We start from the raw sequence: 27045 nt of genomic DNA on the forward strand, positions 1-27045 counted from the left end.
AATATCACAGGGCTGATAACTCACAGCCAAAGGACCCAGCGAGGGCAAGATGACAAAAAGCCAAAACAAAACCTACTGTAACCTCTTAAAATCTTTATTAATTCTTTCTTTTTTCTTTTTAAATTTCATTAGCACATGCATAAAGTGTCAACAGTTTGGGATTAAGATGACATTTCTTGAACAAATGTAGTTACAAGCGGTGCCTGGGGTTGTTCCAGGTTTCCTCTCTACACTGTACAGAAGGAAGCTGCAGGAGTCCCCACCTTCCCTCATCGTGTCACCACAGGCAGAACCCACAACACTGGGGAGATATACACTTGTTCACACGTAGCAACTGGGTAGGGTAGATAGATACAGGCAGCAACATCTACTCACCTATTGACTAAGTGCACATGGTTAAAGACCCTATCAGACAGTGAACATCTCCTTCTTTAATCTCAGCTATGGAATTAAGGAAATCAATTATGGCCTGGAACAGGTGACCCTCCCTTGGGAGAGATGCCTGTCTCCCATCAGCTCCTTCTATCCAATGGCAAATCACAGGAGATATGGGCAATACTTCTGCTGTTATTAAAAAACGGGCCTTTTGCAGGAGGATCGGGGCAGCCCCACGGATGCTGAGGAAGCACCTGGGAAGCCAATGCAGGCTGGCACCTCCCTGTCCCCACTGTGCCACCCCTGCAGAGCTGGAGCCAACCTCCACAAAGACTGGCCTGAGCTCTGATTCCAGGCTGTTTGTATGATCAGTCAGTACCAAAAGGGGAGAAAACTGCTTTTAACATGTCCAGCTCGAGGTGGATGCTCTATTTCAGCAATATCGGGTGCTCCAGGAGGTCTCCCTGGCTCAGACCTGCTGAGTTTGGGTAGTGCAGAGGAGGTTTGGGGCACCTGAGGTGTCTTGATCCCCAGCCTGCTGGGTGCAGGGCACAGGAGATGATCCTCAACTGTCTTCAGTGTCCCCCAAAATGACTCTCCTTCAGCACCTGGCCTCACTCTGAAGGGGATGGAAACCTGGCAGCTGAGATGGCTCCTGTCATGCTGCAGCAGCTGGCTCTGGCCCACAGCCCTGGGAGGGACAGGAGGAGGAGGAGGAAGGCTCTCCAGCCTGAAGGCTTGTCCATGGCAGCAGCAATGCATCTACCCTGGAGCAAACCCACCAGCAGGGGCACATCCCACAACAAAGTGGGGACAGGGTTTGTCCCCTCCCTGCGCTCCTCACGTGTTCTCTCAGGGACTGTCCCTGCCTCTGTCCCTGGCATGTGCACCCAGATGTGCATTTGCCAGAGCAGGTTTCTTGGGTTGGCCAAAACCAGCTCCCCAAACTACCCCCTGTGCAGGAAGGAGGACTCCCAGACCTTGGAGTCTGGGCAGGTCCAGGTTTCCACCCCAGGTGAGCGCTGCCCTTTCCCAGCACAGTGAGACCACCCACCCCAGGAAGCCTGTGGGGACCTCCAGGAAAGGCACTTGTGTCAGTAAGGAGCTGCCACACCACTGTGACCCCATTGCATTCCCAGTGGGAATGAGCCCTGGTGTGACAGGGCACATCCCACAGCAAGGGGAGGGAAGTGCCAGCACGGCTCAGCATCAACCCAAACTCGTGCTGGGGACACCCTGCTTCAAATCCCTCCCAGGTCAAGCAGCCCCACAATTAAGGAGGTCTATTCAGATAAGGAACCATCACCCCAAAATCTCCTAAAAATGCATTTCAAGGAAAAGGGGTTTGTTTGGGGATTTTTTTGGGTGGGGACTTAAGTGGCTTGGACAGGGCTTGGAGCAACCTGGTCTGGTGGTAGGTGCCCCTACCCATGGCAGGGGTGGGATTGGATGGCCTTTAAGGTCTCTTCCAAAGCAAACCCTTCTGAGATTCTATGATTTTCTTTCTTTTTCTGGTCTGCTCTGATCTGAGATGAAAAGCACCACCAAGAATGGTCCCGTTTGATAAAAACTGGCCAGAACTAAAGGTAGACCTGAAGCATCTCAGTATAAAATTAAACTGGGGGGGGGGGGAGGGGCAGTGAGGGGGGTGTTGAGGCTCATAACAGTTTGATTTTTGAAGACCTGGCAGGACTGTGTCAAAGCTGTTCCTGCTGCCATCAGGAAATCACCCTCTCCCTCATGGGTGTCACAGGAACATCACCAGGCTCAAAGACAAGACTTTTATGGTTGCCTTTTCCATGGTAAGAAATGACTTGCTATGGTGTAAGTGTTCCCAGCTGAGGTGTCAGGATGGACCAGCACTGGTAAGAGGTGAAAATCAACAGGACTTCAAACACTTGGGCTGGGGAAGGGCCTTCAGGGTCAAAAGCACCTCCTGGGGTGATAAGAGACCCCTCTCCTTGCTGCACTGTGATGAGGTTCTTACTGCTTTGTCTTAAATACTGTTTTCTCAGGATGTGATTTTTTTGGAAGTGGTGAGACCTGCTTCATTTTGTTGGTGATAGCTGGGAAGTGTTGCTGGGTCTGACCTTCCCTCGAGGTCCAGGGGAAGGGAACAGAACAAATTGTCCTTCTGGAAATCACATGTTAAGTTGTTTGTTTGCTTTTTAGTTTTGTGGGGGAGGGGTTTGTGTTTTATTTTTGGATTTCTCATCTGAGCTAGCCCAAATCAAAGGGTAACTTTTAAAATCTCCACCTTAATTTACCAGCATGGTTTACCCACTGCAGCTGCAGGCAATGAAGGGTCCTGAGGAGCAAGTTGCTGGAGCTGCTGCCTTCTAACTAGGGAAATACAGCAGTAACATCTGCATGCCCTGGTTTTCCACTCAGTTCACATCCTTCCCTCTCAGGTGTTTTATCTTTATTGCATTTAAGAGTCAACACAAAAACCAAGAGAGAGCTTCAGCAGCTGCCCTGGTTGGTGGGAGATGCTTTGGGGTTGGGACACCCAAAGGAGGGGATGAGGCAGAACTACAAACACATTTTGAAGAGATGCCCTGTGGGCACCTCCACCACTCCCTGGCCCACAACAAGGTCATGGGCAGTGCTCCTTTCTGGCATTTGCCCACCTGCTTCTCAAAGCCCTCCTAAGGCAGAACCTTTGTGGCCTGTTTCAGTTTCTCCATCCCTTACCTTGGCAAAGCCTTCCCTGAGATCTGACTCAGCTCCCTTCTGCCACAACTCACTCCTCCCGTGCCGTGCACTTGAGTCCCTCATTGATATGGAGAACAAAGTTATTTTTTCCATGCCCTTTCTGGCTTTTCAGGGGGTTTTACCCACCTGAGGTTTTCCCTGTACAGAGCAGTGGGAGAAAAACCAACCTAAAATGCTGGATTATTTTATTTCTATCTTTTTCCTCCTCTTTGCACTCTTAATACTTTATGCAGAACTAAGTGCTGGAGCTGCCATTGGGCTGAAAGTCCCCCAGGGCCAGCCCAGGGCCCTGGCATTGCCACCACGGGAAAGGTGTGCAGGGGAAGGCTCACTTCCCACCCACTTGGGCTCACAACACTGGCAGGTCATTGTTTAACAGGTTTGAACCTGTTCCTGAGAGGAACAAGAGACTACAAAGGCACCTCTGGGAGGCTGAAACCTGTGGAAAGATCCCTATTAGGAGATGCCCATTAGGGTGCCCATCCCTGCTCTGCTATCACGCAGCACTGTGGAGGAGCCCGTGGCCTCAGGGTCCTGCCAGTCTGTAATCCAGACATTAATATGGATAAAAAGTCACATCAGCACTGCCTTTGGGGACTCTGTGGCCAAGCATGTTCCATCCAGATCTTGCCTGGGGATTTCCCTCACCAAGAGCCCATCCCTTGCTGCAGGGTCTGCCTCAGCCATGACAGCACCAGGGTGGTGTCCTGCCCCCACCCTGCCTGTGGGCACATTCTGAAGGGGCAAACCTCACTGAAGTTCCTGACTGGGAGTTTTGTTTGGGTTTTTTTCGTTCCTTTCCCCAGCAAAATCCAGGCTCAATTTTTACCGGGAGAAAGCAGAACTTGAGACAACAATCCTAGAAAACCTGGAGTTTGTTCAAGGAAGACCAGATTCACAACCCCCCCACATCCTTTGACTCTCAAACAGATCAAAATACGTCAAAGTCTAGGTTTGGCTTCTAAGTGTCTGAAGGAGGACATTTTGCATGAGCTCAGAGGCCACCACATGAATTGATGGGCAGCTCTAATCTTGGCAGGCAGTGGTGCATCCAGGCATGTTTCCCATCACATCCATGGCCATCCCAGAGAGCAGAGCTGTGTGGGGACTGGGAAAGGCCCACCCTGAGGGCACAGGGACAAACCCAGCATGGCTTGGCACTCCTGGACTTTGCTCAGGCACTTTTGCAGGGCAGTAGTGGAGGGGCAGGAGAGCCCCACTGTGACATCAGCGGGGGGATGTGGTCATGGGGCTGCTCGTGGGGTCACCTAAGGAAGGGACAACAGTCCTTGAGGTGCTGCTGCCCAGTGGAGAGTAAATTCACGGGTGAGTGAGCATTTGAGGCTCCTAAAGTGCAGTGCAGGTTATATTGTCTTTGCTGTAGACTGTAAACTCCTCAGGACAGACTCCTTGCCCTTATTGTTTTGGGGTTTTAATCTGTAAAGTGACATTCCAGCTGAGAAAACCTTACCCCTAAATAACTATTACTACAGGAAAACAGGAATCTCAGTGAAAGGAACAGCCTGTGCTCCCCTTGCCAGCATCCCATGATGGGGAGTGCTTCCCATGGCCAAACATGGTCCATCCACAAGGAAATGGCACTGTGTCCCTGCCAGCCATGGACCTCTGGAATTCACCCTCCAAAACACCACCTCCGGTGCTACAACCTGCCTCCCTCCAAGCAAAACTTCCATTTATCATTAAAGCTGAGGTGTAAGTTCAGGCTCTGTCCCCAAGGGAGTCTGCAAAGCTTCTGTTCAGGCTGTTGGGTGTCTTGAAAGGGAAACAGAGATGAAAAAGTTGCTGGGAGGAAATTTGAGGGAGCTCTCTGGAGAAGCCAAGTTCAGCCTCATGTTTGCACCAGGAGCAAGACCTTCCCCAGAAAAAACATCAGCAGAAGCAGGAGCTCTCATGGGATGTGATGCTCACTCCTCTCTAGGTTTCTTCCCAGGGTGCAAAGTTAGAAACTACCCAATCCATTCCTCCTTCAGGACACCTCTAACCAGCATCCAGAGCCAGCTCCAATGGTCCCTCTAACCCAAGGAGACGCTGAGTGCAAGGCCAGGCATGAACACTGCTAGACTTCCACCAACCTTCAGAAACTTGAGCAAGACCAGACTTCACACTTGGTGTAGGTTCACAGATGTGCCATGGACATGCTGGTCCCTACAGTGTCCGTTTTTAGATGAACCAGAAATGTCCAAGAGGTTCCTGATGGAGCTCAAGGACCACAGCCTTCCATTAATATCTCCAAGCAGAACAAAACTGGCTTATTTACTATTCCACTGACTCCAGCCCAATCCATCTGTATGCACTCAGGGTGTTCTTCCCCCTGTTGGCAGTCATATTTATTATTTTTAATCTATGCCCATAAATTGGCAAGTAGGGGAAAGCAGATAAAATGGAAAGAGGAGCTCTCAGGAGATCAGTTGGGCTCATTAAATGTTTGGCACTCCGTGATTATCCACTGGCAAAGAAATGCCACTGCTATATTTTAACATGGAACATGATACCTTAATATACAGGAGAATCTCCTCAGCCCAATTCTGGTACTCTTGAGAGAGGAGAAATTCAATCATCTGTGACCTGGATTGTATTTTTTAATGTCTGCCAAGCTAGATAAAATATTTAAATATTCACTTTCATATCAGCCCACATGAGGATTTGAGCATTTCAGGTTGTGTAACACAGCATGGCCTACTTTGGGAAGAATATCCGGGAACAGGCACATATGTACAAAATATGGAGTGTGCAGCATGTGGGTCAGACAGACAGTGTTAACAAGTGGGGCACAACCAACTCCAGCAGCGCCAGCCCAGGAACTGGTGTTGCTTCTGTTGGATTTCATAGGTCACCTGGGCAAAAAGCAGATGAATGTGCCTAAAATAAAGCTGGTCATGCTCCAGCATGGCTGAACTGTCAGGTGAAGGTTCTGAGGATGCAGTGGCTGTGTCATGAGATCGGGGCTCTCAGTGCCACCATGTGGTATTAATGGTCTGATCTGATGATCTTAGAGGTCTTTTCCAACCTTAGCAATTCCGGGTGCTTGCCTGCCTTGTGGTGCTGTTGGGAGAGTTGGGAAGAGCATCACTGTGACCAGACCAGAAATGGGTTCTACAGCCCACCCTGACTACACAGGTCACCTCTCCACCAGCTACAGCAGAAAGCTGAGCAATGAGCTCTGCTGCAGATCTCACTGGGATGAGGATGGGGCGGGGGATCAGATCCCTGGAAGAGGAGGATCATGATGTTTTCAAGCAATGGGCAACGCTGGGAGGTTATGGTCCTGCTGACTTGCTTTGGACTTGAGCACATGAAATGTGTTTGTGTTATCAAGGGCTGGAGATTGTAAGCAGAATATGAATGGTGAGGATGTGCTGGGATGTCCAAAGGGGAGAGGATGGTGTGAGGAAGAGTGGGCAGGGGAGCCTTGCTACCTGCCCTCCTGAGGCTCCCAGCTGTACACCCACTCTGCAGATGTGGCCTGTGCACAGGGCAGGCAAGGACTGAGGGAACTAGATGACCTTCAAGGTCCCTTCCAACCCAAGCCATTCTGACTGTCAAGCGTTTTGCCATAGAACAGCATCGACCCTGACACTGGCATGGGTTGACTGACAGCTGCCAATCCCAAGTGCAGCACAGCTGTGGGGAGGTGACAGGGCAGTGGGAGGCTACAGGGACAGTCCTGACCTGCCACACACCAGAGTCCTGCCAGAATGACCACAGTTCCAATGTGACACACACAAAGCAACTGGTGCACGAAAAGAAGGGGCTTGATCTTCCAGGGGCACTCGACCACTCTCCAGTTCTCACCAGGACTGGCTCGGCTTTGCAGAATTGGGCCAGTCAGAGATCCAAGGGACAAGCCAGTCCCATGTGTCCCTGAGCCCTTTCCTAGGGCTGGTGGGACTCGGCTCTGCCTGAGCCCCCACTCAGTTCCCCCCAGTGACTCTGCAGCCCTTCGACCCCCATAACAGGTGAGAGCAGCTCCCCCAGCCCCTGCTATTCCCTCTCCTCATAAAATTTATTACTTTTTCTAAATTATCCAAATAAATCCACTTTCTCTTCACACACAAACAGGATTACGATTGTGTCTACGTTAATAACACTCCACAATAAATACCACCAGGAATCTGCTGAAATGTTGCTCTGAATTTTTACAACACTTCCTTCTGAACATGTTCCAGGTCAAATCCCAGCTGCTTTCCCAAGGAAGGCCCATCACAGGCATCACAGGGGCTCTCTGTCTTGGCCAGGCTTTGGCCAAAAGCTTTTGCAGCCAGTTCCCTGTGTTTCAGAGGGTCTACATCAGAAACGAGAGCTCTTGGCGAGCACCAAGCATCAGGAATTTCCTGACCTCCTGGTGCACTGTGTCTCCCTGCCTCCTTTGGTCAGCCCTGCTTCCTTGGGTTTTGTAGATGAGCTATTCCATGCATCCTATTGCACTTCTGCTTCTTGCCTTGCCCTCTCCCACATCCATGCTGCCCCTCTGCTCAAGCCCACTCGGCACCACAGCTCACAGTCCAGGAGTGGAGATGTGGGAGGTGTCACTCCCAAGGGACAAGAGACCATTTTGTGGCAGCCAAGAGAAAGGAGAGCTCCTGGGGGCATTTCTCAGCAGCTGGGCAGAGGATTCACCACATCTGGCCATGAAAAGTTTCTCACCGGGGAGAAATGAGCAGATGTTTGGGGTGTTGTTCAACACCAGCACTTCTCAGGGTGAGGAACCAGCAACCTGGTCTAGAGGAAAGTGTCCCTGCCCATGGCATGGGATTGGAATGAGGTGAGATGTAAGGTCCCTTCCAACCCAAAGCACTCTAGGATTCTATGAACTTAAGGATGAGCCTTTGGGTCCCAGCCATACCCTCCCACCTCCTTTACTGGCCTGGTTGCTTCTGGAGAGTCAAAATCCTACTGTTGTAGCCATCACCTATATGGCTACTGGGAGAGGCAGAGAGGCAGGCAGAGAGCCTAAGCTTTCCCCAGAAGAGCTGCAACATGGGGCCTCAGTTTTCCCCCATTCAGAGCCTCGTGGTATAAGGGAACACAAGAGAGGGCCTGGGGACACCACTCTGGCAAGTCCACGGCTGGTCCTGGCCCATTTTCCACTCATGGGGAATGTCTCCCAGCTCTCTGCAGGTTTTTGCACCTGACTGTGATATTTTCAGTATTCCCTACCCCTTCTCTCTGCCTTCCTGTGCCTCCTCCCTCCATGAAGGGAGGAGAAAAGTCTTGGGTGAATCACTCTCTATTTTGATGTGAGCACAGGTATTTTCAGTGCTGTGGCAGGGGCCTGGCTCTCCAGCTCCCCCATCAGCACCCTCCTGTGGGATAGGGAATGGGGCAGGATCAGGGAGGGGGAACCAGTGCCTGACTCTGAGTTGGTCTCAGTCGTACAGGCACAGTATGTGGGGCTGCAAAGGGCAAGTTAAGAGTTTACCTAAAAGCAGCAGATTGTCTAATTAACTTCTTTTTCTTTTTCAAATAACACTGAAATGGTGTCACATTAAGGCCAAGGAGAGCTGGGTCTGGGGAAGCTCCCTGGACACCTTAATCCTTTGCTGGCAAAGACAAGGTTGTGTGTCCCTGTCAGCCACACAAGCCTTGCCTTCACCCTTTTCTCCCAGAAAACCAGTTCTAAGGACAGAAATGGGCTCAGGTCACCAACACCTTGGTCTTCTCATGCAGCCTGGTCTAGTGGAAGGGGTCCCAGTTCATTGCAAGGGATTGGACTCAACGGGCTTTAAAGGTCTCTTCCAATCCCAACCATTCTGTGATTCTCCAGGGAGTGACAGTACAATGGGAACCATCCCTACGGAGCTGCTGCTAAACATGGTGCATCACCCTCAGGGGAAGGAGGCTCCTGCTCATGGGCAGCCTTTGGAGCTGCCTGACCCCAAAAACTCTGACAGCAGAGGGTCCCCAGGCCCATGCAGGGCCATCCCCGAGCTCCCATGGTGGCACCAGCTGTGCAAACAGGCTTCTTCTCCAGGAGCTTCTCGTTACCACAGTTACCGTCCAGCTGGAAAAGCACTGCTGCCCCTGGGGCTCCCTCCTCGTGCAAAGCACACTCAGGGCCAGCCTCTGCTCCTGCTCCAGGTGTAAACCCAGAGCAATCCTATTAACCTGCCTTCAGAGAATTTTGGAAGTCATTAAACGTGAAGGTGCTGCTAATGTCTGGTCTCACTGCCTCTGAGGTGTATCCTACCAGTGCTGCTGCTGCTGCTGCCCGCAGGGTTTTGGACAAAGTGTAAAAGCAAAGCTCCTGGATGAGTGGGGCCACCCGCACGGCAACGGTGGGGGAGGCGCCTGTACACACCCAGGGCAGAGCTGGGGGCTCCTCCAGCCCAGCCCAGCCCAGCCCAGCCCGGGGCCCCTCAGTCTGACCACTCATTCTCGTCCAGCTCGGAGTCGTCGTCGGACTCGCTGTACTCCACCGCGATCCGCCGCGACAGGATCGTCGCCACGTCATTGCCCACAGGCTCTTTCTTGGCCTCTTGTTCCCACTGCTCCTGGACTTTCCGAAGTTGGATCCCTGTGGTAGGAAAAGGGGGAGGGCTTTAGGAGCAGCGCAGCCTATGTGCAGCATCCTCCCATTACACAGTATTGGCTGAAACGAGATGGCTGCAGCCCTGGGCGGGAGGATGTAGGTCATTACAAAGCTATATGAGATCATAGGATTGGTAGGACAAGGGGGAATGGCTTTAAACTGAAGGAGAGTAGGCTTAGATGGGATATTGGGAAGAAATTCTTCCCTGTGAGAGTGGGGAGGCCCTGGCACAGGTTGCCAAGAGAAGCTGTGTCTGCCCCATCCCTGGAAGTGTCCAAGGCCAGGTTGGATGAGGCTTGGAGCAACCTGGGATAGCAAAAGGTGCCCCTGCCCACGGCAGGAATTACATGGTCTTTAAGGTCCCTTCCAGCCAAAACCATTCTGTGATTCTATGAATAATGCAATGTGTGTGATTATAAAGCTCTATCACAGAATAAAACTCGTTCTCTGCTTCCATTCACCTGAAGATGTTGAACCTTCTGGAAGGTTAAATTTACCACTCGACCTCAAGATTTGCAGGAAGGGGAAGTGGGAGAGACCTTGGAGCACATCATCCTCTACAGCCTGAAAGGAATCCAGTGATCTGTGGGGCTTCATTCCACCTCTGGTGATGAGTCTCCAGCCCCTCCCCAACACCCTGCACTGCACTTCATTCCCCAGCTCAGGTTCCACCTGGGTGTCACCATCTTCACCCCTCACCTTTCCACCCAGGGCCTTATCTTGCACTCAGCGAAGCCGATGCTTCCCCAACTCTACTCCAAGAGGTATTTTCCCCCTGCGGTGACACTGTGGGGACCTGTCCCCCCTTCCCACTGCCTCTACCCCGCTGCCCCCTCACCCCTGCGGATGGCTGCCAGCAGGTCGCTCCGGGCGTCGCTCATGGGCATCAGCGGGATCTGCGGCTTCCGAGGCTCCACGGTGGGGGCGGGCGGCGAGGCCGAGTGCGCCGGTGAGGCAGAGACCGCCGGGGGCCCCGGGGGCGGCGGGGGGGGGGCCACCGGGGGGCCCATGGGGCCGGCCTGCGGCGGGGACGCGGAGTAGGGGCCGGGGGGCGCGGGGGGCGGCGAGGGCGCGTAGGAGGGGGGCCCGGCCGAGCCGGGGGCCAGCGCAGGGGGGGCCGAGATGGGGCTGTCGAAGGCCGTCTGTGCCGAGGGGATGACGGGCGGTGGGGGCGGCGGGGCCGGCGGCACGAAGTACTCGGCCATGGGCACCGGCTGAGGGCTGCAACAGGGGGCACAGGTCAGTGGTATGGGGAGGGATGGCACCCAGCCCAGCACCCAGCCATCCTTCTCCCATCCCAGAACCCTTCACCCATTCCATCACCCATCCCAGCATCCATCACCCATCCCGTCACCCATTCCAGCACCCATCACCCTTCACCCATTCCAGAATCCTTCACCCATCCCATCACCCATGCCAGCATCCATCCCCCATCATCCTTCACCCATCCCATCACGCATTCCAGCATCCATTACCCATCACCCATCCCATCACCCATTCCAGCATCCATTATCCATCACCCATCCTGGCGCCCAACAGGCTCCACTCTAGCTTGGTTTACTCTGAACCCTCATGTAAGTTCTGTCCCAGAGCCAGAGAGGTGGGAGGGTTCTGCCAGCACAAAGGGCTATGGGGCATGAGGAGGTAGGAAGGTGGCCAACACCCCAGGGGAAAACCTCCCTAGCCCCCTTTTCCCTGAAATGAGGTTACCCCAAAAGCACTCCTGACTGATTTGGATCTCAGTTTCAGACCACAACAGCCACAGAGGAGGGCTCTCCTCACTACCTCAGCCCAGAAAAGGGGGGGGTCAGGCCCCCGCCAAGCCTCCCTTCCCCTGGGCACCCCTGCACCCAGCCAGAGGGCTGGAGCCCTACCCGTAATCCTTGACGAGGTGCGGTCTGGGCCCGTTGAGCACGGCCTCGGGCGGCGGCGGCGCGTGGGGCTGCTGCAGCCGGCTGAGGCTGTTCTGGCGGCTGCCCGGGGCCGGGCGGTACACGTGCTCCTGGGGGTTGGGGGGGGCCAGCACCCCCTCCTTGTGCTCCACCGGGGCCAGCAGCTGCGCGGGGTGGTTGGGGCTCGCCGGGTACGAGTGGTCGGCCGCGTCCGACGCGTAGGATCTGCGGCACGGAGAAACCCCACTGTTGTACTCGGGGCATGGGGGTCACGGGGTGGGGGGTACAGGAGTATTTTGGGGTTGAGCGAACAAAACAAAAAATGGCCACAAAAATATAGATGTACAAGACAGCAGAGAGATAGCAGAGGGGAGGAGGACACCAACACAGCTGAACCACTCTCTCTGCCCATAACTGCTAAATGGAAAGTGCTCTGATTTTATCCCAAGGCCAAGGCTGCTCCTGAGGTCCAGGATGGCACCCTGGGGGTACCAACTCTCATGAAGCTACCACGGGCTTTCAGCTTATCACCCCAACCCTGCTGCGGGAACACGAACCCCCACAGACGGAGCAGAGCAAAGCAAAGCAGAGCCGGTGAGCTGAACGTGCAGTAGGTAGAACCTGCCTATTATCTGGGGACAGTGATCCTTCCGATGACGCCATGTGATAGGGGGATGGTGAGAACCTGTTATCGGGCCGGAACTCTTTATCATACGCCATCATGTTCCACTCCAGCCGCCGGTTCCGGGCTTTCCTCACTTTCTTCACCTCCCGGGTGGAGTCCTCCACCAGCCGCTGCTCCTGCAGGCACACAGAGCCACAGCTCCACCTCCAGCACAGCTTCTCTGGACCATTAGCAGTGCCCAGGGAGCATCACCCCACCCCAGGAGATGCACTTGATGCAGTAGAGGGGAGTGCAGAGGATGCACAGGAAGGTGACTGCTCCCCAGGTGCCAGGCAACCCCAGCTCCAGCCCCTCAGAGTCCCCCACCTGCCCGTTACCTTCTGTCTGCGCTTCTCCTTCCTCTTATCTTCTGTTGCCTGCAACATTTTCTCCTTCCATAAGTTGAAGAAGTAGGAGGGGTCAGTGTAGAATTTGAGGCCATCCTTTTTGTCATCCCTGAGCATTGGGAAGGGAGGAGAGAAGTTTTCAGCCACAGGAGAAGACACTCGTTCCCCTGCACATGGGCTTTGGTACAACCATGATGGTGAGCTGCTGTCCCACCAGGAACACGTCCAACACAGAGGTCACTACCCGTAGTACCACTGGGGGTGTCACCCATCCCAACTGCCCTCACAATGGGGGTGGTGGCACAGCAACTGCAGAAATCAGCCTCTCAGGCTTCATCAAGCAGCAAATGGGGTGCACACCTGATGCCTCTCTTGGAAAAGGCTCCCAAGAACGCCCCAGGACCCCCTTGTTCTCCCCAGGAGGTGATGTGCCTGTACCTGTAGGGTGTGAGGATGTTGAGTGGTGGGGGTTTGTCGCAGCGCTGGTACATCTCCATCACCGGGTTGGGGATGGAGTTGCGAGACACAACCTGCTGGTTCTGCACCGTGGAGCTCTTGAAGGCTTTCCTCATGTTGATGTCCTGTAGCGAAACTGTGGGCACAGGAAGGAGAAGGGGTACAGAGGTGGCCTCAGCCCCCCAAACAAGGCATGGTGGGTGGTCCAGCCAGGAGCACATGTCCTGGCTGTCACCCCAAAACAGCCCCAGGCTCTCACCTTCCTCCACGGTGGAGTCCAGCTGTGTCACTTTGATGACCAGCAGGTCCACCCTCTCCTGCAGCGAGTTCATCCTCATGTAGAAGCTGTTGGCCTCATTGAACAGCTCCCCAAAGATGTCCTCAGCGTGCCTGCCTGGCAGGGGACACAGTGCCCATCACTAGCCCATCCCCTGCACACACACCTCCCCAGTGGTTCCCTGCTCTTCACAGCCTTGTTTTTTTGGGAGCTGGGCCTCACTCTCTCCCAAAGCCCTGCACAGAGGGAGGGGAGCACCAACACCACCCCCACGAACACCCTCAAGCATCCTTTTCAGTACCCACAGGGGCACAGAACATTCACAGTGTCCCAAAAAGCCTTTGGATCCACCAGGACAGATGAGCCAAAAGAGTGACCATCACACAACATGGCCGGTGGAAATCCAGCCCTGAAGGTGGGAAACCAGGAGCAGGGCAGCAGGGAGAGTTCCACAGCAGGGAGAAGCTGTGACTTGTTTAACTTTATAATAACTTTATATTACCTTTATAACAACTTTAGCAGTTATTTTCCTGCAGCATCCTATGCATTGCTACAACAGCTCTTTGTTAGGGCTATTCCTATCGTGGGGCTGAGCAAGAAGTCTGGCAGAGCATTGCTGACATCTGTAGGCTACAGCATCCATCCCATCCCATCCTATCCCATATCCCAACCCAGTCCCTATCCCATCCCAGAACCCAGCCCAGCACCCAGCCCATTTCAGCATCCATTCTGGCCCAGCACCTCAGATCCTCAGAGTTTCCTCCAAACCCACATATCAAGCAGCACCTAAAATCAAGGTATCTTTAATACCTTCTCAGACCATTCACCCAACTCAGTCATTTGTATTTGATTTCTTTTTCCTCTGGACAAGGTACCCATGGCCTGGGCACCCGTGTCACTTCCAGCAGCTCCATAAATACAGGGTTTATTTTTCTGGGAGTATTTTAGAGAAGAATCTAGTTCTGGAGTGGGAGAGAAGAGGGGGAGCCCTGAAAAGCCTGGGCTTCTCTCTCTTTTTTAATTGGATATTCAGCAGTGATATAGGTTGTCCCTATTAAACCTTCACACCGGTGTGCTCTTGTCCGTCCCTTTTCTGCTAAGTCGCAGGGAAGGAAGACAGCTGAGGATTTAGACCTTTTATATAGACCTCTCTTCCTCATAAAGCTCTCACATTAAAAAGCATAGGTTGGAGTATTTTAGACCTTCACCTGACCTTCCTATTTCTGGCCAAGTGGCTCACGGAGGCTTTCTGCCCCCCACTGCACAGACCAGCTGTGGGAGGAAAATGGGTCTTAAAATGTCTTAAAAAGTCCTCAGTTTGGGCTTGGCCCTGAGCATTCTCCTATTTTCAATTAGCTGAATTTAATTCCCACTGAATTAGCAGGGGCTGCAGCCCACATGGCTCTCATAGCCCCTGTTTCTCTGTGTTTGGAACCAGAGGAAGTGACTGCAGCACCCCAGCAGCATCCAACCAGCATCCCAGCAGCATCCAACCAGCAACCCAGCGCTCCACCACCATGCCACGCTGGGATTGCTGTGCCATGACTTACTGAGGCTGCCCAGCTGCTTGATGATGGCAGCCAGGGTGCTGTTGGTGACACACTCCAGCTCACTCGTCACCCCGTCGGGCAGAGCCCCCCGGCACAGGTGCCGGGGCTCGATGTTCCTCTTCACCAGCGGCATCCTGCCTTAGAGCCCTCACGCCTCTCCTGGCAGAAGGAGAAAGAGAGGAAACAAAGAAAATACATTTTACCATTTGCCTATTTGTCCTCCCATTCCCTCTGCTTTCTGCCCAGGATACTCATCCTGCCCGTGCTGGGACTCGGCGGGTACCAGCGGGGCTTTCCCAAGTCGGGGGTGCTCCGTGGGTGCAAACCTTGGGGTGCTGGTGAGCACATGGATGCCAGGATGGAGGTGAGGACCACACCAGGGCCCTGTCCCTACCCTTGTGCTCTCCTGCCAAGCCACTGTGTCCTTCCCCCCTCACCTCCAGAGCGGTGCTCAAACCAGGAGCAAACCCCCATGTGCTGCTTCCCTTCCGCCGGCCCCGAAAAGCCTCATCCAGCCCAAACAGAAGCAAGGAAGCGCTTGTAATGCCATTATTTCCAGCTCACTGCCAGCTCTCCAGGGTTTTATTTGTGCACACATTACACTGAGGCAAGCTGCTGGGCCCAGCTCATCCCAGCTCTCTGCATGGCCCCCCCAGCATCCCCGGGTGCCTCTCCAGCATCCCCGTGTGCCCCCACAACATCTCTGGGTGCTCTCATAGCATCTCTGGGTGTCCTTCAAGCATGCCTGGGTGCCCCTGGCTCTGCTGCCATTCCACCTGAACTGGGCATGGTTCATTTTCTCTGGGGCTCAAGGAGATGTAGGGAGATACCCTCACCCAAAAGCCTCATCTCCAGCAAGAGCACCCATGGGAGCTGGGGAGGAAGGGTGAAGGATGGGCACGACGGGGTGGGGGGTGCTGGGGGCAGGTCATCCCGCTGATGGAAAGGGGGAGTGGTGGGAAACAGGCTGGGAAAAGAGGCAAAAAAGGAGCATTTATCAACCACAGTGATGCCTTCTGGGGTGTTGCAGCCCGGGACTGGGACACGGACGGGCAGTGACCCCACAGGTTTGCACAAGGGGGTCTGAGGTGACACGAGTGCATCCGGACTCAGCTCCACTCCCACTGTGAAGGCAAACTGACCGCCGGGCTGATAAGGACTAGAGAGCACAAGAAGCATTCCCAGCTCCCGAGTGCAGCGAGTGGAATCCCCCCGTTTCGCATCCCGGGCACCCCTCATCCACCCCATCTTTACAGAACTTTGGCAGCGAAGGAAAAGCAGCTTCCGTTAATCGCCGGGAGCGGCGCCGCCGGGTGCCGACATGGGAGCCAGCACTTCTGCCCGTGAACCGAGCCAGCAATCTGCAGAGTTCACATTTTTTGGCCCTGGCAGCGTTCGACAGAACAGTTTCCCATTGATAGCACCCGGCCAGTGCTCCCGTCCCCCCGCCAGCACTACCAGCTCCTCCGCAGTTTTCAAATGCAAATTCAAGCTCCCTCCACGAACCAGTCCAAAACTTGTTCCTAAATCATTCATATGGAGCTTCCCAAAGGGCTGATTGTGCTCCCAGGTCTGTATGGACAGGGCTGGGCTCTGCTCTGCCTCACACCAGTCGGGGCACCGTGGGAAGGAACCCTGATCCCTCCGCAGGGTTCTGCGATGCTTTGGGCTCAGAGCAAACAAACTGCGTGTCCTCCGGCGCTCCCCAAACTCACTGCACGTGGATGTGGGGCTGGTACCGCCCCTGGCGCCCAAAAAAAACAGAGGTTTCTGCCAGCAGGGTTTGCAGGGGAGAGTCTGGATGTCTGTTGATGGATGTCTGCTCGGGCCATGAACAGCCCGCTGGCACCCCCTGGATCCCCCCCGGCTGCATAAAGAGCTGAGAAACGCTGGCAGCTTCACCCCAAGCTCACTTTGAGCTGGTTTTATGTGTCATCCCGAAATCCACCTCAGCGGCTGAACCCCGGCATTTCCCCGCGGGGGTTCCCCCCGAGCGGCGGCTGCAGGGACCGGAGGGCGCAGGGAGCGCTGTTAACGAGCTGCTCGAGCCCAGCAATTAGAAACAGGGAACAAAGAGCCATTCTCACACCCGTCTGGGACACGGCCGCTGGAAACAGCCACCAGCACCCGGGGCTTTTTGTCCCTCACGGGGAATCCGGGGGGAATTGGGGCCACCCCTCCTCCAGCCCCCGCGGGGACCCCAGAGCAGAATGAATTAAAAAAAGGGATTTGTGGTTTGAAACTTCCCCACAGGGACAGACTTGCAGAGAGGCAGAAGGTGGGTAAGGGGCCTGATAGCAGCATTTGGGAATGTGCCATGGGAGAGCATCCCTGGAGAGGAAAAATCCCTTTAATCTCACCCCTAAAAAGCCCAAACAAGACTCGGAGCCTGCAGCAGGAGGAACCAAGGAGGAACTGGGCACACATTTTTAGGCTTGGATAGCCTGGAAAGGCAACTTTGGCCGAACCGCTTTTTAACCCTGCCCAATTAATGGCAGGTAACAGGAACCCAGGGATCAGAACCCCCTGCCAACCCCTCCTGTGACAAGTGTTCTCTCAACCTGCTGCACCAGCAACAACAAACCTCTGACTTCTGGCTTGAAACTCAACTTCTGACATAAAACCTGTGCCCTCAAGGCCTGTCCTGACTCAGGGACCACAGTTCTCTGGGTGAGGATGGGCTACACACAACCCCACAGACATCAACTTAATTTCTATCCCTCCTGGCACACCTTGCTCACACTTACCAAGCAGCTGCACACAAATCCTGAGAGCTGGTGGCCCAGCCAGAGCTCCAGCAAAGGGGCTTCTGCTTTTGCTGATACTTCTGGTAATTTCCAAGCCTTTCAGGGGGTGATTAAGGGTGGCAGGTCCTCAGACCTTCAGGAAAGGGCTCCCAGGGGCAGGGATCTCCTGGGAGCAGGGTTGGCTCCCTGGTGCAAGAGGGGGAAGTTCAAACATTGACAGTCAGGCCTAGAGCTATTAATGATTTCTTCCATACATAGGACCATCCCAGCCCCCACCTCAGTGCTCAGCACCATGGGCCACCATCATGTACTGGTACCTCCAGTACAGCCCAGTAAATTCCCCCAGTAAAGCCCCATCTGTGAAGCTGCAGGGCCAAACTGACATATTCCCATGGACACTACCACCCCCTGATGGCCTTGATCAGTCTCATCTGGGACCCCTGGGACCTCGGCCCCACCCATGGCCCAGGAGGTTATTCAAACTCAGCTGGAAGTGCCAGGCTTGCTCTGAAGGAGCTGCTGGTCCTCAGCTGTGCTTCTGGCCCTGCTCCTGCCTTGGGTGGGTGCTGGCACCGGGGAAACTCCTGGGTTTGGCACAATCTTCAGGGTGAGCATTGGACCTGTGTCCTGGTCCCTTCATTCTGGGTGCCCCTGGGCCTGCCAGCAGACTCTGCTCTGCCTGCTGTTTGCTGGCCCTGGGGGGTGCTGGGGAGCTCCTGCTCTGGGGTCACCCTGAGCTCCCCCTCGCCTTCCCCCATGGCCCCGGCCCCGCTGTGCCCCAGCAAGGGCAGAGGCAGCGAGGCTGGGGTGGCACCTTGCTCACAGCACTGTGGTGACCTTGTCCTGGAGCTGGGAGAGCACAGCCAGGGTGACAGCAGCGCTGATGGGGGGACATGCTTGATCCAGGGCAGGTGGGATGTTTGGCCTTGGTGTCCATGCTCAGGCTGGCTGGCAGGAAGGGTTTTCCACCTTGCCAGGCTGCTCCAGGTCTGGTGCAGGTGTCTGACCCTGACAGGCAGCACTGGGCTGGGCTCTGCTGCAAAATGCCAACTCTGGCACACAGGATGTGAAATGGAGTTCCTAAAGTCCTGCCTTGGGACAGACATCACTGGGCTGGCTGGCTGGAGGTGGGATGGGCTCTTTCCCTCCTGCCCTGCTCCTGCTCTCCTCTCCCACTGTAACTCAGGGAATGTGCCAGCCCTGGAGGGTTTGGGTCTTTCCTTCCCCTCTAGCTGAGGGTGCAGCTGATGGCTCCAAGGCCACAGGGAGACCCCAGCTCAGCATGTCCCCTCTGATCCCACCTTTCAGCTGCTTTGGGATAATGGTGTAACCCCCCAGTTTGGGTTTAGGTGGTCACATTGGCTTTTCCAACCACCCTCAGCAAGGTTTGCTTCTCCTATTTATTCCTCATGGGATGGTCCCTGTTTCTTCAGGTGCTGGCTGCTCTGTTGGGTGTGGGAGTCAAAGGCACAACCTCAACCAGCCAAACCCTCTTGGGACGGTGTTGTAGGGTGAGCATCTCCTCCACTGGGTCTGGGAACATCAGCCAGGCTCTGGTATCACTTACATGGACTAAAATCCACGAGGTTTTGCTCTGTCTCCTGCATGGAAGTGAGGAGCCCTCAGTGGGAGGTGGTGTTAGGCTGCAGGAGGAGGAAAACAGGAGCCACAAAATCAGCAGGAATTTCCTGGAGGTGGAAGGCAGGAGGAGTGGGACCAGCCAGGGACTTCCTGTGAGCTCCTGTCATGGTACAGGCACGCTGTGGGGATTCTCCCATCACTCAGCTCCTCTCTCCAGCAGTGGAAAGAGTCAATTACTAAATCTTGTACTGGGAAATGTGAAAGGAGATTCACCAGCTTCCCACTCGCTTTCCAAACCAGCAGAGGAACTTGGCAGGGAACCACGTCCAGCTCACTGTGCCCAAGCACAGATCAGCTGAGGTGCAGGCAGGGGAGGGGATGAGACCAGAAATGAGCTTTATCTTGTGCCCTAAGAAACTGGTTTCTCCCAAGGAACAATCAACCAATTGCTCACAGCATCCCAAATCCAGAGTTGCTGGTGCTACTGAGGAGCAGCCCCTGCTTTCCCAGACCAAGGAGTTCTGGGGAATAAGGGCTGCCCTGAACCCCAACTGGCAGCCCCCAGTCCTTGCAGACCAGACTGAGAGTGTGATTTGGACCAGCCCAGAGGTGACTCCTACAGCTGGCTCCTTCCAGATGTTATCCTTCACCTCAGCAGCCATCACATCTGACAGCTTAGATCCTTGGAGTCCATCAGGGGCAGAAAAACAGTTTTCATTTTGCAAGAGGGTCCAAAGAGAAGAGTTTTGTGTCCAGCTATTGCTTCTTATTTTCTTTGCTACAGCTTTTCATGTACAGAACTGTGCCCTCACCCCCACTGAGCCCCCAAACCCACTCACACTCTGGGCAGGGGATTGAGCTGGGATTTACAACTCTGCAGCAAGGTCCAAAGTGGCCTAAAGGTCAAGGAGGAACAAGTTGGTGACAACAAGTTTCACAGGTGCTAGCTAATCCCTGTGATAGATGTTTGGGTTGGTAAGTGCCTGATATCTGCAGTCCCAGACCTGGCACCCTGCTTTTGTTCATGAGACACAAGGTAAAAGTCTCCTGGATGCCACCCTCCTTCTCCGGGCCACAGTGGGGCAGAAGGACATTTTGGGGGTTGTGTTCTATGGCTGGGTGTTCCCTTCAGGAGAAACCTGGATTGGGAATGGAGCCATGGCAGAGATGAGCAGCACTGATGGGAAAGATGTCCATGTTGCACACCCCCAGTTGCAAAATCAAATCAGCCATTGAGGGCTCTCCAACACCTCGTGTGGCAGTGTTGGAGCACACATCCCACCAGCTGGGGAGTGCCTGGAGCAGCAGGAATGAGGGAAACCACATTCACTGCATGTCAGTCAAGAAAAACCCTGAGCTTGGATTTGGGAAGAATGTGGGTAAGTGTGTGGTGAACTTCAAGACTGGGAGTTTGGGTCAGCCCAGCACTAAGCTCAGTTCTGGGGCAAGCTTTGGGGCAGTCCATTTGTTCAGCCCTTGCAATCAAAGCTCTTACCCAAATCTGGCTCCCCAGGGTAATGCTGAGCCCTGAGGGCCAGGCATTGCCAGGGACTGGAGGCTTTTGCAAGGGAGCAAAAGCTTTGGTTGGATGCCAGGAGCCAGAGCAGTGCAAAAACCCCAAGTGGTATATTGGAAAATCTATTAACCTCAAACAAAAAATTTACAAATGAGTATCAGATGAACAAGAAGTGTCAGATCTCGCAGTGACTGCTCAGGACCTTGCTTTGCCATAGGACCCTGGGAATGGTGAGGTGAGGCAGGACCGAGGACAAGAGGAAGACACAAGGCAGTCCTGAAATATTAAAGGAGCAACAAACCCCCTGACTCTGAAGTCAGGGAAAGGTCACAAGGCAGAGGCGACACTCAGCTGGGCTTGTTGGTGCCTGAAGGAGCTTGTCCTGTGGAGTTTGGCAGGACGGATCTGGTACAGAAGAGGACTGGAAGGATCTGTGGGTGTGTGGTGCTTTTGAGCAGACAGAAATAGGTGGTAGGTGTGAAAGCAGCAGGTTCTCGAGGTGTTGATTTGTGGAACTCTGCCATGGAGTGTGCTGGAAATCAGCATGGGATGGTTCAAAGAGCAACAGGACAAGTCTGCAGAGGACAGATAGGGCCACGAGCAGCCACCTAACGGTTGAGGGCAACCTCTGGCTCAGGTGGCCCTAAACTCCTACTTCTCAATGCCAGATGTTGGACTGATGTGGGCCATGAACATCTTCAGGAGGTAGAGCAGAGCCTGTAGCCTACAGAGGCTGAAGCTTTGTTGTCTAAAAAAAAAAAAATCATCCAGCAAAAACTGTGCAGGCGGCTCGTTGTGGTGCAGGAAACCTGCCTGCTAGAGCTGGGCCAGATCTGCTGATTTACTCCCACAAAATGGAGCACGAGCTGCACCACAAGGACTTGCTGCTCTGATTTATGAAATGCATCTGCGACCACTTCTTAATTTGTTGCCAGCCCAAATGCCTGTGAACACCACCAGCATGACAAATGTCAGTGCTTTGTGGGAAGGTGATCACTGCTCCACAGCTATTGCCCAAGGGTTAATTAAGTATAGTAAAACCGTCTGGATCTCAAGCATTCCCCTTGCTTAAAATAAAGCAGAGGGCAGGTCTCTGGTGAAGGAAAATTCTCAGGATGGCACTGAGACTGAGGGGCATGGGAGAAGCAATGCCATTGCCTGCCCCTTCCTTGAGACCTCTGCATCCCAAAGGAGTCTGGTTTTACATGTGGTCTGGGGCCACGGGAAGCAGCCCAGGGTCAGCACATCTCACAGCAAATCACTGGGTGGCAAAATGCCTTGGGGGCTGCAAAGCCCCAGGATGTGGGATACTCTTTCTGGACCCCATCCTCAGGGTGTCAGCTCAAGGGAAGCTGTGGACTCCCTGCTCCGGCAGCATGTGTGAAATGAGTTGAGAGGTCTCAGCCCTGATCCTGGATGGCACAGAGGGATATTTGCTGCCGGCCAAGAACAGATTTGGGTTGAGCTGCAGCCGTGGGGAAAGGGTCAGGCCCTTCAGCCAAAGGGGGCAGAGAGCTGGATGCCTGGCTGCCCCCAGGGCAGAGCTCCATGGCTGCCTGGGTTGGGGCTGGAGCAGTGACCTGTGTCCCACCGGGAAGGCACATCTCCCGCCCCGCCGGGAGTGCTGCCCGCACCTCTCCTCCGACCCATCTGTGGCTCCTCCTCTGCGAGCTCAGCCAAAGACAGCTCCACCACGGGGAGCAACTGCCAGGAGGCTTCAGCAAGCAAACACTTCACAGCAAAGTGCAACACAACGTTAAATCACAGCTAAAAATATTCCCCAAGAGCTTTATTAGTAAATGCCACAGTTGGTGGAGTTTGGTGGGTTTTTTTTCCCTTTCTACTGCAAAATGTTTCAGCTCTAGGAACAGCACTTGACTAAATTGCATCTAAACCTCTGAGGGCTGGGCTCCACAGCACTGGCCCTGCTTAGGAGGATGCCATAAATGCAACTGCCTTGTTACCTTGGGGTTAGCATGAAAACCTCGTCCTGCTGCAAGTCTGGGTTAAAACAAACAGGCTCCTGTGTGGTTTTTATCTAAATGATGGGGTTTTTTACAGTTATATAATGAGCAAATGCTGTAAATCTCAGAATGTTTTGGGTTGGAAGGGACTTTAAAGATGATCTAGTCCCACCCCCTGCCATGGGCAGGGACACCTCCCACTAGCCTGGGTTGCTCCAAGCCCTGTCCAACCTAGCCTTGGACACTTCCAGGGATGGGGCAGCCACAGCTTCTCTGGGCAACCTGTGCCAGGGCCTCCCCACCCTCACAAAGAAGGATTTCTTCCCAATATCTAATCTAAATCTCTCCTCTCTTAGTTTAAAACCATTCTCCCTTGACCCATCACTATCTGCCGCTGTAAAAAGTTGCTCTCCCTCCTTTTTATAAACCCCCTTCAGGTGCTGGAAGGCTGCAATAAGGTCTCCATAGAGCCTTCTCGTCTCCAGGCTGAGCAACCCCAGCTCTTGCAAGTGGGTTTTCAGGCAGTATTTTTCCTTGGGGTTTAGTTGATGTGGGGTTTGGGTTCTGTTGTTTCATATCTCAGAAATGGGGAGCCCTCAGTAGCCCCTGGCACTGGTCATGAAGCTGAGGGCCACTTCATCAGGTCCTTCCCATCCCACAGAAGCTGCTGCCAGCCCTGGTGGCACCACCCCCACCTTTTGGCTCTGTCTCTGCTATGGATACAAATTAAATCCATGCAAAAAAACCCAACAAAACATCAATCCTGATACCCTAATGCTGAAGGGAAAAAGGTGGGGGCAAATGTGTGGATGAAACTGCATGATCCTCCTCCATCATCCTTTGGCTGCTCCACGTGTGGCTCCTGCCTGGGAGCAGTGATGCTGCCTTGATCTTCAGAGGAGTCAGGGAATGGGGCTGTGGGAACACAGCACAGATCCTGGCTCTGTTTTGGCTGGAAAAGATCCCTGCTGGCCCAGGAATCATGTGTTGTTTCTAATGACTCTATCACCAAAGGAAAATCTCCAATGCCGGGTTTTTTTCCCCTTTGTGCCCAGCTCATTACCAGAAGGATCTCTGCCGCTCGCTGCTGCTCTGTGTGAGCAGGACGCTGCCGAACAAACCAGCCTTTTTCTCCCCAGCATAGAAGGCGCTTTGATAAACCCAGGAAACCCTCAGCCAGTAGCAAGGGGCTTTCTGGAAACCCAGCACTTGCTGGCTGTGGGCACAGCCGCAGGCCTGGCAGCTCCAGCCCCGGAGCAGGCGCTCCCAGCCCGCCCGGCCACGCTGCCCTGCAGGGCCGTGTGCCCGGCGCTCCCTGCACAGCGTGGCACGGGGGCTTCTCCCACCGCTGCTGGACCTGCTCCCTACAAACATCCAGGTGGATCTGGGGAAGTGGGGGCAAATCCTACCTAGGAGCTGGTTGCAGCCTCTCTGCTCAGAGAGACGTGCGAAATGCCGCGGCTCTCGCCCGCAGGGTGCAGCTCAGAGGGTGCCTTTTTGGATGAGCAGCTCTGCAGAAAAGCATTCCTGCTTTTCTTTTTTTGTTTCTTACCACTTTGGCTTGAGGGCTGTTGTTCGTAACTTGTCAAGATCTTGGCATCCGCGGCTGATTTGTCATCCGCCATAAAATGGAGGATGAGCATCTTTGGTTCAGAAGTGGGCCAAGGGAGATGACAGCTCAAAGCAAAATATGCTTCATCTCGAGTTTTCTCTGTGGGCCTCAGCTCCCGGGAAAAGGAGCGGACGTTTGGGATCTGAGTTGCTTCACAGCGTTCTGGGTAAGAGCCCTTTGCCTGCTCTGCGTTTGCGACAGCAGAGCTCGGTGCACATTAACCTTCTGGCTGCCAGAGGAGTTGTGCCCAACTGATGCTGTCACCAACCTCCCCTATTCACCTTCCTCCAGCCTGTCACAGTGGAAGCTCCTGAGATATACAAATGCCACCAAAATGCCATTTTTGATGAAATTCTACCAGCAATCTCCTTATAATCCAATGAGCTGCAGCGTGAGGGGTGTGCCTTGGCAGACTGAAGTTTTGAAGATGAATTATTAATCCTGCCAATGCTGAGCTACCCATACAGCCCTGGTGCTGCGCCCCCCTGCTCCGGCTCGTGTCCGGCAGCGCATCCGGCGGCGCATCCAGCGGCTATTCCCGTGTTCCAGGCAGCCCCAAAACAGCCACAAACTCAGGGAGAAAGCATCTTAATCCATGGGTATTTTATCACTCCGACACCACCACGAGGCAGCAAGAACTCCAGTTTTCAGCGATAAAATTAAAGCTCCCTGCAAGTAGCTGAATCACTGAGCATGGAGGCCCAGGCTCTGCACCTCTGGGGGTGTGGGCCTACCTGCAGCCTGCCCACAGGGGCGCCCCGGCTGGGGGCTCCAGCAAGGGGGCTTCCAAATCCGGGGGGGCCCCAAATCCCAAAGAAGGCACCAGGCTGGGGGGGGGGGGGAAATGCGTGACAGGTGACACCAGGGTTCTGCCCTGCTCAGCGCTGTCCCCTCCACACCCCCAGCCTCACATCGGGCTGCAGCCCCCCCATAGCCCCCCTCATTCCCCAGCCAGGGGGTGATGAGCCCTGCCCTGCACTGGCTGTAGGTGCACAGGCAACCGCGGGTCCATCCCCCACAGCGATGTAAAGATGACGGATCCTCCCTCTCCGAGATGCAAGGATGTAAAAGTGATGCTCCCCACCCCCAAGCTGCCCCCATGTAAGGGTGCAAAGCAGCCAGGTACCCCCCCCTTCCATGCTGGAATGCAAAGTGACAGCACACACGCCCCCTCCCCATCGCCAGGGCGCAGAGAGGCCCAATGTGCCAAGAGCTTTGGGCATCCCTCCCTCGCGCCATGACAACGTGCAGAGCAGTCTGACCCCCTCCCCTCCGCGCAAAGGTGTGAAACGCCGGAGGATCCCCCGCCCCCGCACCGTGAATAGCCGCAAAGTGGAGGGACCCCCCGCCCAAAGATGCGGAGCAGCTTGGACGGCCCCCTCCCAGCGCAAGGACGGGAAGGGATGGAGGGCAGCCCCCCACTCCCCTGCACGGCTGCAAAGCTGGGGGGACACCCCCGCAATACGAGGATGCAGAGCGGCCCGCCCCCTCCCCCCAAAGATGCGAAGGGAGGAAGACCCCCCCACCGCAAGGATGCAAAGGGATGGATGTCCCCCCCAAACGCAAGGATGCGAAGCGGTGAAGGATCCCCCACCCCCCCATGCAAGGATGCGGAGCGGCGGGGGATCCCCTTCGCTCAAAGATGCCCCCCCAGAAAGGATGCAAAGCCACAGGGGACCCCAATAAAAAGGCTGTAAAGCTTCTCCCCTATGCGGTGTCCCCCCACTGCAACCTCACACATGGGGGGACGGGGACCCCCCACTTTGCGGGTGCCGCGTCATTCCCGCACCCCCTGCGCTCACCTCCGCCGGGCTGGGGGGGCCGCGCCGTGTCGCGGCGGGGCCGTGCGGGGCCGTGCGGGGCTGCGGCCGCCGCCGCCGCTCCCGCTGCCCTCGCCCCGCTCCGCCGCTGCCCGCGCTGCCCGCGCTGCCCGCGCCGCTCCGCAGTGCGCGCACGGCGCATGTGCCCCCTCCCCGCCGCCCCCGCCCCGCTCCGCCCCGCACGGCCCCGCACGGCCGCCCCGGGGCTCCCCGAGCCGCCCCCCACCCGCCCTCGCAACTTCGGGGGGTTTGCTTTTGGGGTTTTTTTCGGTTGGTTGGTTAGTTGTTGGTTTTTTTTGTTTTTTTTTTTTTTTTTTTAATATAAATACCTAATTTCCCATAGCTTTTCATCCCCCTGCCATGAGCTGCGGGTTTAGCCCATCTGGCTGGAAATTCTTCAGCTGGTGAGATCAGGAGCAGAAAGGAGCTCCGGTGAGAAGAGGAGCAGTTTGGGCACTGTCTTCTCCGGGTTTGGCATCACCACCCTCTCCTTCATGCTTCTTCTGCGCCCTGGGCCTATCTCCCCATGGATCAGAACTGTGCCAGGGTGATGGTCTGGGGGTTTGCTGAAGCCCCAAGAAGAGCATCGTCCTGCCCAGCTTGTCACTGTCACCAGCCACTGTTACCTGAGAATTTTAGATCCTCTCCTTGGTCATGCCACGGAGATGCTCTGAGGGTTGGGTAGCTCTGCTCTGGAGACCTGCTGGGAGAGCTGGGGGAGTTCACCTGGAGAAGGCTCCAGGGAGACCTGAGAGCCCCTTCCAGCGCCTAAAGGGCCTCCAAGAAAGATGGTGAAAAACTTTTTTGCAGGACCTGTTGTGACAGTTTGAGGTGATGGTTTTAAAATAAAAGAGGGTCTATTTAGACTAGATGTAAGGAAGAAGGTTTTTTGCAATGCAGGTGGTGAGATCCTGGCACAGGTTGCCCAGAGAAGCTGTGGCTACCCCATCCCTGGAAGTGTCCAAGGCCAGGTTGGACA

At 54.8% G+C, this 27045-nt stretch overlaps 1 protein-coding gene across 2 annotated transcripts; it reads right to left on the minus strand.

The window, feature by feature from the left end:
• Positions 1-73: 73 nt before the first annotated feature.
• LOC135421617 (actin-binding protein WASF3-like) lies at positions 74-26149 on the minus strand. 2 transcript variants are annotated; one of them, XM_064670219.1, is made up of 9 exons: positions 26049-26149; positions 14827-14985; positions 13259-13393; positions 12982-13135; positions 12535-12652; positions 12218-12333; positions 11515-11757; positions 10479-10861; positions 74-9625 (listed from the first exon to the last, which is right to left on the minus strand). In XM_064670219.1, exons 2-9 carry the CDS (start codon positions 14957-14959, stop codon positions 9468-9470), a joined length of 1440 nt encoding a protein of 479 aa, XP_064526289.1. In that variant the 5' UTR covers positions 14960-14985; positions 26049-26149; the 3' UTR covers positions 74-9467. The 2 variants fall into 2 exon arrangements, with proteins under 2 accessions (XP_064526289.1, XP_064526287.1); XM_064670217.1 differs by having other exon boundaries at positions 12158-12333; positions 26049-26148.
• Between the last annotated feature and the right edge of the window lie 896 nt (positions 26150-27045).

This window comes from Pseudopipra pipra, chromosome 13 (genome assembly GCF_036250125.1).
Source record: "Pseudopipra pipra isolate bDixPip1 chromosome 13, bDixPip1.hap1, whole genome shotgun sequence".
Taxonomy (NCBI): domain Eukaryota; kingdom Metazoa; phylum Chordata; class Aves; order Passeriformes; family Pipridae; genus Pseudopipra; species Pseudopipra pipra.

Excerpts from the sequence above, each read along its gene's own strand:
- LOC135421617 (XM_064670217.1), bottom strand. The coding sequence starts at position 14,959 with ATGCCGCTGGTGAAGAGGAACATCGAGCCCCGGCACCTGTGCCGGGGG. Across the intron at positions 13,394-14,826 it reads CAAGCAGCTGGGCAGCCTCA|GCAGGCACGCTGAGGACATC; the intron begins GTAAGTCATGGC and ends GTCCCCTGCCAG. Across the intron at positions 12,653-12,981 it reads AACATCCTCACACCCTACAG|GGATGACAAAAAGGATGGCC; the intron begins GTACAGGCACAT and ends CCCAATGCTCAG.